Source organism: Peromyscus californicus, unplaced genomic scaffold, assembly GCF_007827085.1.
Source record: "Peromyscus californicus insignis strain IS unplaced genomic scaffold, ASM782708v3 Scaffold_12__1_contigs__length_115047231, whole genome shotgun sequence".
Taxonomy (NCBI): Eukaryota; Metazoa; Chordata; class Mammalia; order Rodentia; family Cricetidae; genus Peromyscus; species Peromyscus californicus.
Window position 1 is genome coordinate 73797331 of NW_026294413.1, and position 13895 is coordinate 73811225.

A 13895-nucleotide genomic window follows, 5' to 3' on the forward strand; every position below is an offset into this window, starting at 1 on the left:
CAGTCTCTGATGAAATACACTTAAAGTACCATTTGGCATACAAAAGTGCTCAGTAAATAGTTAAGTAGCTGCTACTGAAGGGAGAGCATAATTAATTCATTATTTCCCCCATCTTCTAGCCTCATTCCAAGCTTTGCCACCTGCCAATGCCTCTTATCCAGAAATTCTTCTCCCATCATCCCAAAGAGAGGCACACTGCTCACTGCTTCTTAGTAAGCATCCCTTCTTTGAGTATTCACACTTCTCAGTACCTACTGCTTATGTTGCACATCGTTTTACATGGGTCACCTCGCATTTGGATATAGAAGACGTTGGAGGATGATTTCTAATGTCTACAACAGTAGTTACATATGAGGAGCTAGATGGTCGTGACGGGGTGGGTAGAAAAAGGGAACTAGGAGAGATTGAATACCTGGGGCACCTGACCAGCTGGAGGAGAACAATCTCTGTTAGCAACCAGCCTTACTCTCCACTTTGCCCATGAGCCTCTCAGGTGACCCCTGTAGAACTGTATTCTTCCCTGCCCTCCTGACTTGACTTAAGACTCTAACCTGTGACTCTGGTCTCCTGATAAGAACCATCATAGAGCCAGGGATAAGAAGAGAGAAACCATTTAATAAGAAATGGGTTTATTCATGCTTTTCAGTAAATGTGTATTTACAAAGGCATCTGCTGGTTGTAGATAAAATAATAAACCCAGCAAAAAAAAAAAAAAAAAAAAAAAAAAAAAAAAAAAAAAGCCGGGCGGTAGTGGCGCACGCCTTTAATCCCAGCACTCGGGAGGCAAAGGCAGGCGGATCTCTGTGAGTTCGAGGCCAGCCTGGTCTACCAAGTAAGTTCCAGGAAAGGCGCAAAGCTACACAGAGAAACCCTGTCTCGAAAAACCAAAAAAAAAAAAAAATAATAATAATAATAATAATAATAATAATAATAATAATAAACCCAGGACTCTCAACTCCCTCTTACTCTCTGACCAGGCAGATGTCCTACCCTACCAAGAGCAAACCTCGCATCTGGGACAGTCTGGAAACACGGCAGCTCGCCCTCCATATGAAGCTGCCTTGTGCCACCAGCACAAGTGGCTGAGAGTCCTTCATTTTCCTATGTGATATGTGAGATTTCTGAGCGCTTTACCCAAGGCTTTGTCTCGAGGGCATTGATTCCCTTCGTTAAAGCGTGTCTCTGTCAAGTTAAAATTGCCCTTTGGGAAATTTCATTTTCCTTTTATGAAAACTCCCAGCTTGGGGATCTATCTCACATGAAAGCCAACCCATGGGACAAGGCTCCGTGTGTGTGTGTGTGTGTGTGTGTGTGTGTGTGTGTGTGTGTGTGTGTGTACCAAATGAAGTTTTAGCCTTCCTGAATCCCCAGCATCCTTAGCGGCTTGAAAGCAGAGATTACCATAGGACTCCCCATTTGCAGCTCTGCTCCCTATGCTTCGAGCCCCTGTTGCTGTTCCATTCCTCCTGGGAGGGAAGCTACTTCATTTCGTGAGGCATACCCTGGCTAGAAATCACTTGGATGTGCAGGACCACGATCACTCTTCAGTAAAAGCTGAACTAGTATTTGTACTGTCTAGAGTCATAGAAGTGCATTCTACTATAAACATGCTCAAATATTAGTAAATTGTTGCTTTGAGCAAGATATTTATACTACTTTAAAAACACCGGTTGGCAAATGATAATTTCTAGTAAATACTGCATGTTCGTGATTGCCCGTAAAGGAAGCTCCCAAAGGGAGTCTTTTCAGCCCACAGTGGCAAAGGCACTGTCATCACACCACTGCTGTGACCGCCTGTCTGTACTAGCTTGAACATGTTTATTACAATAGCCCCAAAAGATAAGTAGCCGATGTAATCCTAATTCAAACAAATCGAAGATTTCATTGAGGGAAGTGACTATTTTCATATACTAAATTCAAACGAGTTGGATGGACAATGCTTACTGAACTTGAGCTGCATGCTTACTTTTTTTAAGTTAAAAAACATTAAATAATTGAATTTAAATAAATGGTCAAGAAATGTTCATTCTTCTGCTTTAAGGAAACTGACAGAACTCCGTCACTACATTGAGATTTTTAGAAAGAAGTAGTGTCTCGGAAATAACTAAAGCCCAAGATGTGTGTGGCTTCACACACATACACGGAAGCTCCCTGTCTGCAGAACTCTGGGAGTTGTCTGCAGCCCATTCACCCTACAGCGGCCATCTCGGTCCTGCTAGGTTTGCTCACCGGAAGCTTCAAGCTTTGTCGGTAGCCAGGGACTTTGGTGATGACCCACGTCTGAGTTTCTCTAGGCTTCTCTGAGAATCTTCAGAAGCAACAGAATGGCTGGCCATCTCAGGAGAGTATGGTGAGGAGAGGGTCCTGCTCTCTGCTGAGCATCTGTGGGCTCTTTCCAAGGACCCCCATGTACTTCCAGAAGCTCACAGGTGACAAAAACAGGGTTCAGCACGTTCTAGGGAGCCCACATTGAGGGGCCCTGGTGTCTGTGCTCTTGCCTGACAACGGGCACAGAGACAGCCAGACAAGATATGCACCTGTGCCTTACCCTCTCTTTCTTTCCTAGGGAATGCAGTCGGATTTTCGGGGAAGATGGCCTGACACTCAAGCTCTTTCTTAAAAGAACTGCTCCTTTTTCTATTCTGTGGACTTTGACAAATTACCTGTATTTACTGGCTTTAAAGAAGCTGACGGCCACTGACGTCTCTGCTCTGTTCTGTTGCAACAAAGCCTTTGTCTTCTTGCTGTCCTGGATTGTGCTGAAGGACAGGTTCATGGGAGTGCGGGTAATGGCACGCTCAAATCCATGCGCATGCGCGGTGCCTCCCTGCTTCCTAACTCACCACCGCGGCTGCTGTCTCATGGAGTGTCTCTAAAACTGTCCCTCCTGATTCTGAGTACCAATTGAAATTTGAAGATGTGTTAGGAAGCCCCGGCAGTGACAGCATCATGAAAGGAGAAAGGGATGTCTCTACTGGGGAGTCAGTTGATTACAGCAGTAGGCCCTGAAACAGACTGAGAAATTAAGTTCCTTAGAACTAACTCGTAGAATTATTGTCACGATCAATTCCTTGTCCTCAGCAAAGAAGGGTCTGAGAAAATAAGCCACAGTAAAGATTGGGATTTGCTTTTGTCAATCAACATATTTCGGAACAACCCCCAACCTGCCCTTACCCAGATGGATTTTAATTAATGTTGGTGTAAGTAGATAAGATTACCAAACAGTAATTAAAGTCACTGGCAGTGGCACAATGCTATTAAAAGTGGCTATATATCTAGTGTGACTAATCTAGGAGTGGAAAGAAAAGCAACAACTTGTACTTTGGGGTACAAATCCTTAACTGAACTGTGGGAAATGTTACCACCACAGTTCTGAGTTTATTCCTTTTAGTAGTGCCATGGAACTTTAAATATAATTTGATACAATTTGTGCGACTATTCCACATTAGAAGCAGATTTCTTGGGAACCATGTGGATTTCAGGAGCCAGACCCCATTCATATCTGGCATGCTCCAGTCCACATCAAGGCAGTAATACCTTACAAGGAAAACCATCGAAGGAACTCTGTTTTCTGAAGGATCAGGATTATGCAATCTATTCTTTTCTGGGAGAGCTGTCCAGGATTGCGTTTGAAATGTATTTTTTTCCCCAAATTTTGTCTAATTGACAGTCTGCCTAGGTCCTTGTCTCTTTCCAAATGCTGAGGTTAATGTCTACGGACAGACAAAGGGTCTGGCAGCCATTGACTAAAAAAAAAGTTTTCATTTTAAAAGAATTAAGAGCCAGGTGCACTCTACTGTCTGTAGTGGGGGCTGAAGATGAGGAAGACTTCAGACCAGGAGTTCAAGGCCAGCCTTGTTAACAGAAAGACCTCTATCTCTTTAGAGGGGAAAAAATATAGTTACAAAATTTCTGATTGTGTTTGAGAGACATTGCCCAGAAATTCAGAGTGGAAGCTTGACATGAACAGTCAAAAGATAGATTTAATAAGAAATAAAATAAGGAACTTTTTCCCTTTTTTTTCTTTCCTTATTTCTTTCTAAATGTACACACTCCACTGAATAACCTTACATTTGGCACCCAAAGAGGCCAGGGTCATGTATTTATAGCAGAAACACTGCTGTAGGTTGTCAACTATGAGGAAATTTGACAATCCCATGCACGCAGGGACCTTCCCTGCATTGTTCACAGTGCCGTTCCGGAAAGGCTACCTCTGTTTTTAAGCCCTGTGTAATATACAACTGCAAGCACTTCCTTTAAAATGAACTATTTTCAGGTGGCAACAACAGAGTGCTAAGCTAAATAGAGGGACCCTCGTGCAGGACCCATTTATCTACCCTGGTCATCCTCATCAAGTCAGCCACCTGTGTTTCCAACACCTAGAATAATGCAGAGTGCAAAGCTCGGTTGTTACTTGAAGATAGAATGAATGAATCCATGCTTTGTCAGTAAGGATCATGACAAAAAGATCGACTTAGATGACTAGGGTAAGTTCTAAATCCAAAACTCAAGTGTCCCTATGAGAGACTCTTGAGGGGAGGACATACTCACATGGCAGAGTATCAGGGTGACCATCAGTCTCTCGAGAATGCAGGGACTGGATTCTCTCTTAAACTTGCCTTTGGAAGTTTCGCCTTATGTAAGTCTGCACTCCCGGCCTCCAGGCCTGTGTGAGACCTCATCTCTTTTGTTCCGGGTCACCGAGTTTGTGGCAACTTGTCCCAGCAGTCTTGAGTGACCGGTAGAGAACAAACCTGGGAGAGGAAATGCTAAGTAGCCAACAAATACTTGTCAGTAAATCTGCCCGCCGAGTAGAGACATTAGAAACATTAAGGAAGTGTGGGTGTCAGGAAAGCTAGTGGAAGTCTGGGCTTTTTTTTTTAAATCGGTAACAAGATGCTACACCGCTTACAGGATGTGTTAGGAAGTGGTCCATGCCCCCGCTCCTGAAGGATATCAAAATCTAATTTTAACAACGCCCGCATGTAGAAAATTTCTTAGTTATAACAAAAAAGAAAATTACAATAAACCTGAACAACAACAACAACAACAAAAAAAAATGCCTACATGCAAGCTGTAGAATCCAGAAAGTGCTAAAATGTATTCAACATGTTGCCTTTTGACAAATCAGCAATTCTTTTCCTTTCAAGGCATATAGAGCACATATATAATTACATCATTTGAGAAATTAAAAGAGGTTGAACATAGCACTAGCAACCTGAATGCTGCTCCGACTGTCCCCATCTGTAAATAATCCAAGGCTTAGTCCCCCAGAATTCATCCTCCTGAACTCCAAACACAAAGGGCTGCTTCCAGTCACAAGGTTAACATTTCTCTTTCTACCTCAAGCTAAAGCTTGCGGGGTGCGGGGCTTAAAGGAGGCAGGCTTGTAAGCAGGTAGTCATTGGACTTAAGCTCTCATTTGCTTGGCTCCAAGGAAGATCCTGTTAAAGATAAATAATGATGGCTTTCTCCTTTTTTTTTTTTTCCATCTCAAAATAGCACCATGGACAGAAGAGAAGATGCTTTAAGCTGTAGTCATATCAGAAAACACAGTCTTGTCTGGACCACTAATGGATAACACTCATATAATAATAGATTATCCATTATAAATCACTCATTTATACTGTTTCCTTGGACTACTGATTGAAGTACAGATAGAAATAAAAAAATATTCATCATTTTTATATTATGAAGTCATTTCATCCAATTTATTGGTAATCTGTGGTGTGTTAAACAGCTCTTTCAGGAGTAGTTGTTTATAACTAATTTGATTAGTCCATGGAAATTTGTAAAATTCATACTTTTAAAAGATATTAGAAAGCCATCATCTACCCCTTGCTGCCTTTCCTGTGGCTGTTTTTCTACCCCTGAGGTCCTGTGTACTTAACTATATTTCTTAAAATCGTAAGAACACCGCTACAGTTACTCCATCTGAGGGTGCTGGTGTGGTGTACCTGAGACTCTGGGCTCTGCCACCAGCACCACAGAAGCAAAGAACAGAGGATGGAATGCCCTCCCTGTCACTGCTGCCTGTTCATTCCAACAAGAGCTCGCTACCAGACTAGAAGTTTAGAACCCCTTCTTTGGTATTTTGATCCTCTCTTACATTTTGTATCATTATTTCAATTTTTCATTTTCAAATTAGTGAAATGGAGAATTGGTGGTTGAAAATACTTAAACGCCAAGTCTGATTTAGCTTGACCAGACCCAATAAGAAAAAAAGAATAAAAAAAGAAAGAAAGAAAGAAAATACTTAAATGGACTCCAACTTTCTTAGAAATTTAGGGGATGATTTATGTTCCTTCAACATGTGATCCTGCGGCAACCAAATATCCCCCCATTATGTTATTCTCAAGCGGCTAACATAACACAATGTGGCTCTTTGGGAGTCTTTTTGAGAGCCCCCAGTTCTAACTGGAGAACATCAGCTGCTCTGATTCTTTTGTTTCGTAATCTGTAATTTGAATTAAACTGGACCCAGGATGGCTTTAAAACAAGATACTGGAGTTGAGCTGCCACTGGAGTGTGCTAATCCTGAACACTCAGAGAAGATTCAAAATGACCTTTAGTCTGCTTTGGTAACTGCTCGTTCCTACACAGTGCAGACTCACAGGAGCCTTCATGATTCCCAGGGGTGGCAGCAGAGAATAGACAGCGGAATCATCCCCGTTAGGCCCCTCTGGGCAGAATAAAGCCTTATGAATGGAGCCCAGAAAGGAGAAAGCAAGGTTCTGACCATTGTCTCAGGGCCTCACCCTTAGTCCCTAACTCAAGGGTCACTGTGGCATCCACACAGTTATCAGCCCTTCTTTCTGGGATTTCTTTTTCTCTTTTCTACCCAGGTCTTATTGTGATCTCACTTGTAGGTGGATTTCATTCAGATAAAAATAGTCATGGGTGGATTAGAAATGTAGAGGCCCAGGACCCACAATATTCTATGGACTTCTTGCCCTTTATGATGGTTATAGATTCCCACAGCTCTTTTATTTTTCACATTTCAGCTCCTGTTCAATTTATGATTCAGAATAAAAGAGATAGTTCCTTACATAATTTTAAATATAGCATGTGTAGAAGTTTAAGGAGTCTGCGGTTGCTTGAAAATAGGTCTACTGAAATCCACCCAAAAGCTGTGTTCATACAGCCCTCGATGGCTGAGCTCTTAATTGGTGTTTGAGTCTCAACCACTGATATATAGCCTCAAACTTCAGGTCAATTATGGTCAGCAATACAGTTCAATATCTTTGTTCTAGAACTTCTTGTTGGCTTTGAGGCTTAAGGGTTCCTTGTGAACCAGTGAAGTTCTTCCATGCTCATTAGCTTCAAAAAGCAGAAGTGGCCTCAAGGAAACATATTAAGATTACAGTTTCTCATTTAGATCTGTGAGGATCTTATAGGAACTTTGCAGGAAAAAAGTGGGTTGAAGGCTTATTTCAATGACTTGGGCCCTAACATTGGTGGTGTTGCTAGGCAGAAAATAATTCTGGAAACCATTTGTGAATGGGAATCACAGAGAATGAGATGATGCAAGGGCAATCGGATCCTGTGGGTTTCGGGGGGCCTGCACAGAAAAGGGGAAATACAAAGACACATGCAAACACAAACAGCCCAAATCCAGAAGCTTCTCTTGACTTTAGTGGGGTTTTCTTTGAAAGGTAAAAGAAGCTTGATTCTCCTGTAGGATTGCAGATGGTGTTTAGGATATCGAGCATTTCAGTTTCAGAAACAGGCTCAAATAGTCTCCCAGCCCTCTCCAAATTCCCCCTAAGAGTTAGTGGCAAGAACTCTCTGAAGGACAGCTTGCAGAAGATGGTAGCTGGCTCACAGGGCTGTGTCACTTGCCTGGCATGCTGGGGAAATGTGATAACTGAATCCATTTCCAGAGGTACTCAGCTGCAGTAGCCACACCGACTGTAAGGAAACAGAGAGCTTTGGGAAGTTAAAAATGGCAGCCTTGTCCGTTTTGTTATCACAGTGGTGACTAACATTGTTACCCAAATGAGAGTCAGGTGATGGTGATGATGATGATGGTTTTGCTCATCTGACTTAGATGCGTGTAATTGGTTAAGAAACTGAATCTGGAATAACCTGTAAGAAAAACCATGCTTTTCAGAAGTCAAAAACCTAGCCCCGCTAGATATTCCATTTTGTGGTAAAGGAGGTTCTCATGGAAGGCAGAGTGTCCCAGTTTTCCTGGGTGGTCAACATGAGCATGTAGAAGAACTTGTTTAAGATGTAGACTTCCTGGGAGTTCATGACCAGCATGCTAAGCAGCGTCCTTCCATTTTTTCTGTTGAGTGAGTGTCCAAGCCATTGGAGACTGATTCTGAAAGTGTGTGTGGCTTAGATCTGTGCTTAGGGTGTTTGTTATATGAGTGCTTGGAGTGTTTACTCTTTGAAGTTTAAACCAATGGTACCAAGCAGAGCTGTTCTAGGGTCATCCAAATGATTTCTCCAAATAGGCTTTCCACCCAATGCATTCCTACATGTTCAAGATGAGCTGAGATCCATTCCTCAACTTCCAGCTGTGTCCATCAGAAATACATTGGGAATTTCTTAAAACAGGAGGTAGAGAATTTATCTATTCAGATTATTATAAATTTTAAGTTAAAATGTAGAAAGCATCTATCTCCTGGATAGGAATGTACTATATGCCTTATAAATCATTGCCTCTACCATGGGAAGGGCTTTCCTAATACCTCATAATACTCAGATTTTATGCTTTCAGAATTTAACGAAGTATTATCTGGCCCCCTAATGGGAAAACTACCTCTCCCCATGCAAGCAATTGAAACAGACACTGGTGTAATTGGCATGTCAATTCAAATAGTTCAGGCGAATATTTTCACAAGTTCTTGAAGATGCTTGCTATGGCTATAATTTCCAATTCCTACAAAATTACGTCATCTTTAGCCATAGCTGAGTCTCATCTTGAGAAAACTTATAATAGAAGTCTCTTCATTCACATTTGTTTTTACTTCTGGCTAATGAGGAAAGGGATGAGTTCCTACCTGTGCTTGTCCTGGAAATAATTGTATCATCTGTTTATCAGTTTCTGAACAAGGGTTCTGTTCTTTCGATTGTTGGGGGCACTGTTTTTTCCCTAGTTCCCATCATTCAGAATTATATATAATACACAATGACCTAAATACAAATATTACCTTGTAAACACAGCTAACCATGTTCAAGTTCATTAGGATTAACACTGTTTTATCAACCCTGTTTCAAGTAGTTATATAATTATTTGATCAAGAAAAATAAAACTGATGGTTGGCTTGCAACATTTTTTAAAGTATCTTAATCTTCCAAGTTTGGTGTTTGGAGGGAAATCTGTTTCTGCACGTGAACACTTTAGGTGGTAAAGATTTAAACACAAAATCAAATCAGAATGCAGTTGACCAATATGCTTTTTCATTTCTCTGAAATGAGACTGCTGCCAAAATGGTTACATTCTCTGGCTGAATGATAAATTCCAAATCAAAGCAAGTGGTTGCCTTCTAGAATTCTCAGATATAGATAACCCCCTTGTGGGTTTACTTATAAGCCTATAACTTTTTATTTGTAAAATGCCCCTGGTACTTTCCAATGTGTGTATTATATCCTACATAACACACACACACACACACACACACACACACACACACACACACACACACACACACACACACGGGCAGGCGCTAACAAGAGCACACACCTGGCAATGCCAGGTGGCTAACATTTTCTCACCTCCCTAGTAACTTGATACAAAGGTATTCTATTTCTGCTAATATGTAGGATCTGTTCTCAAGGGTTCCTGCTGGTTTTCATAAAGGACACTTAAATGTAGAGCCATCCTGGGGCCACTGTGTGCTTGCCACTGATGGTAATTAACAAAAGCATCACTGGGTTACAGCCATCATGAGCACACTCTGAACTACCCTCAAGGCTTTACTCCCATTTTCTTATCATAAACAATGCACTGATAGCATTCAAAATGGCCTGAAATATCCCAAATGTGAAAAAGCTAGCTTCAGAGGCTCTGGCTTTGAAATACTCAGAACTAGGAGGTGGGAGAGATGGCTCAGAGGTTAAGAGCACTGGCTGCTCTTTCAGAGGTCCTGAGTTCAATTCCCAGCAACCACATGGTGGCTCACAACCCTCTATAATGAGATCTGGTGCCCTCTTCTGGCATGTAGACATACATGTAGGCAGAACACGGTATACAAAGTAAGTAAGGAAATGTTTTTTAAAAAAATACTCAAAAGTGAGTCTTCCTACAGTTAAATCCCTTTCAGGTTCTCATCTTGAATTTCAAGTCAGTGAGGAAATGTCACGTTCCTACTGCAGGGTTCTGTTTTACTGTTTGCTGTAACTTTGAAATGCTTTCCAGTGGGATAAGTTCAGGAAAATTAAAAAACAGATGCAAGGCTGCAGGCCACTCCGAATGAGCTCCTGAACATACCCATGTCCTATCTTCTGACAACAAGTTGTTATAACCCTGGTCAAATTATTCATGTTTCTATTTGTAAAGTTAAAGAATGTTCTAGCAAAGTGATAAAAATAAAAGGTAATTAAATTAAATTATCTTTCTGTGGTTTATCTATTAAAATCAATTAAATTGCATGAAAAGAATGGGAGAAGAGGCCTCACAGGACATTCCAAGTGACCAATGCAGATTCAGCTTGCTCCTGTCTATATGCTGAGAGGTCTTCCTGCCCTTCATCTAGGGTTTCCCTCTCAACTCTATCAAAAGTGCATCTCCCTCATCAAGTCTTGTGGACATGTTCAGAAACACACTGATCCAAGGAGCTGATTAAGATATATAAGGAATAATCTGAAGAATTTAGTACAGATAAAAATGCTTAGATGTGACTTCCTGTTAAATCCATTTCACCAACAAAGATATTAATCTCAAGGAAGATAAACAATACAAATTCAAAGTTTCTCACCCTTAATCAGCACAGCATTTTATATTCTATGCTTGTGGCATGAGCAGACTGGTCTCTTTGAAACTGACCCTTCTTAAATGTAAATGTTGATGAAAGAAGAGGTAATTAGCCTTAAGGAAGTATTTAGCAGCTTTCGTGGGGCTTAAATGACTTGATCTGGAATGTGAAAGCGTAATTTTTTTTTCTGTTTCTTTCCATTCTGTTTGACAGATAGTTGCCGCAATCATGGCAATTACCGGTATTGTCATGATGGCATATGCAGACAATTTCCACGCGGATTCCATCATAGGTGTGGCATTTGCAGTGGGCTCAGCCTCTACATCCGCGTTATATAAGGTATGTCTGTGTCCTCCTCTATAGTCAACTGTCACTCATAGCTTAGGACTAAGAACAAAGTAAGGAAGCAATGAAAACCTTAGAAAAATACAGGTGTGTTAAATAATAGTTAAGTACCTTCTTGGTCAATACTTGTGTGAGGGGCATCTGACAGGGAATTTCGCCTCTGTTGACATGTCCTTACACGCCATAGATCTTATTCTACTTACTGGATGAAAGGACTGAAGCTTTGAAAGATTAAGTAACTCTCCAAGGCCATATGAGGTAGCTAAGGTTACAACCCTGGACTGGAGCCAACAATGTGGCCCTCCCTGCTTCCAAATCAGACAGTTACAGCAAGAATGTAAAGAAAGCAGCTCTTCTCCTCTATATTTTTGTTCGCTTGAGTATATGGTAATTATATTAACTCCATAGAGGTATAAAAATAATAAGCTGTCTTTTGACAGTGTGCTATTTGCTACATAGGGAGCCCGCACTATAAGGAACCCATGCCATTAGCGAAATGAAGCCACTCCATTCTCTGCTGTTTGGACTTTGTGTTCTTTCTCCCCTGGATTCCCTGTCATCCAGGAAAATGTCACTGAGGCCACTGCACCTAACTTCAGAAGCAAGGTCTCAGACAGCAAATCTAAAAGGTTATTCTCCTGAAGCTCAACTTCTTTAAAAGCCAACTTTCTGAGTGGATCTAAAGGGCAATTCCAATTTCACCTCTCGTAGAGTTTCAATCAAGATGGAAATCGTAGATGAAACAAACTCTCTGGAAAACAGAAACAGCCCTCTGCCTCCCCTCCTGGAGGCTTTCCTAGTCACCACCACTCTGGCCCGTGGACATTGACAATATTTTGGGGGCCCGTTGATTCTGACAAATGTGACAATTGTCCATTGTTTACCACGCATGCCTAATCTGTTCTCCCATGGGAACTCCACTAAAATTGTTGATAGGACCAGAGACCAGCAAGATCAAGTCTTCTAAGAGAAAAACTAATACATTTAATGAAGCTAAAAATCCAAACTGTACTGGAAATGGCTGGGAAAGCAGGATGGCTACTATAGAGAGAGAATTCTCCTGGTCAGATTACAGAACGCATTCATTCTAGGAGTGGTCACAGTTGTTAACAGACACAACATCCTATCTGACCCCTAATTCCAGGCAGACACAATCTGCTCACTTTGACAGTATGTGTTAGTGGATCAGCAAAGGGAGAACAGGGTTAAGAAGCTAAGAATACAGGCTTCAGGCCTCGCCGCCTCCTTCTGCTCTGTGAGTTCATGTTAGCCCTTCCCTTCCGTTTGTTGTCTGCCTCTACACATGGGTTTGGAATCCAGAAAAAGAGGTTGTTTTTAATCCAGAGGGCAACACAATGTTTGTGAAGACATCTTCAGCTCAGGAAGGATAGTGCTTATGAACGTAAGGCCTCGGTGTTTGTCTTAACAACCGAATAACAGGCTGTCTGTCCACTTAGCTTTCAGCATCTGTCATAATAAGGGTACAACAAATCCCATGGTTGGCAAGGAGAACTGATAGCCTGTCAGCACTATGAGAGTTTTATGGGCTCACATAACCTTTATTTATCCTTCACTCTATGCCCCCATCTTATTGGCTTTGTTTTCACACTATTGAGTATTCCCAGGAACTTAGAACACCGCCAGAAACCCACTTCGGGACAGTCACTCTGCCGTGTGAACAGTATGGGAAATTTTAATGCCGTGTCATCCCAGCTCATTTAGCCACGTGGAGGTGGCAGGGCAGGAAGACATGGAGACTAAGCTCTAGGCCAGCGCCTTCAGTAGAGTTCACTTTTCTCCGGCAGCAAAAAAAAACTCTCAACGTGCAGCTGAAGAGCTTCTCTCCTTTCCAGGTTCTGTTTAAGATGTTTCTTGGAAGTGCCAACTTCGGTGAAGCCGCGCACTTTGTCTCCACCTTGGCTTTCTTCAATTTGATCTTCATCTCCTTCACCCCCGTCATCCTGTATTTCACCAAGGTGGAGCACTGGTCCTCCTTCGCAGCTCTGCCCTGGGGCTGTCTCTGTGGAATGGCAGGGCTGTGGCTCGGTAAGTGGCTGCAGCCTGTGCCGGCCATTCTCTATGTCACTTGATCCTTCCCTGGGACAGATGCTCGTGGTAGGGTTGTTCCTTGGCTGTTCTTGTGCTCCATGACCCAGATTTCATTGGTTATAGACAATGAACATGTGGAAGACTCTTGGTAGGCTCTTTCTTGATTTCCTAAGGGCTATCCATGGTGTGGCTGCCATGGATTAAGGTATCCCAGTTGAAAGCCCAGGTCACTCTAGCCACCACTGGCCTTTAGGTAGCCTCATCTAGTCTTCACGATGTGGTGTGTGACTTATTATGCTTCCTGTGTGCGTGGTATGACAGGCAGAAGCAAGAATGGATGATGCACCCAAGTGCTCAAAGGAGCCAGAGCACTGGGTTCAGCTGAAAGGGAAGTGAGGGAAAGGAGAAGAGAGGAGGGGAGGGAGGGGAGGGAGGGGAGGGGAGAAAGAGGGGGAGAGGATGGGAAGGGAGAGAAGGGGAGGGGAGGGGAAGACATTCAAGAGAAAAGCAGATCATGAATAAATTGGAAAGCCATATTGAGGAAGCTGGGTTTAAAATCCACTTCATTTTGGAGCT

At 42.2% G+C, this 13895-nt stretch overlaps 1 protein-coding gene across 4 annotated transcripts in view; it reads left to right on the forward strand.

The window, feature by feature from the left end:
- Slc35f4 (solute carrier family 35 member F4) overlaps nucleotides 1-13895 on the forward strand; it is a 231946-nt gene that overhangs the window by 213013 nt on the left and 5038 nt on the right. For 2 of the 4 annotated variants that reach the window (XM_052733389.1, XM_052733390.1), the window contains exons 3-4: nucleotides 11139-11264; nucleotides 13124-13316. In XM_052733389.1, coding sequence (XP_052589349.1) covers nucleotides 11139-11264; nucleotides 13124-13316 — 319 coding nt within the window. Of the gene's footprint in view, nucleotides 1-2566; nucleotides 2787-2872; nucleotides 3201-11138; nucleotides 11265-13123; nucleotides 13317-13895 lie in introns of those variants that run through there. The other 2 variants (XM_052733388.1, XM_052733391.1) reach the window with 2 other exon arrangements.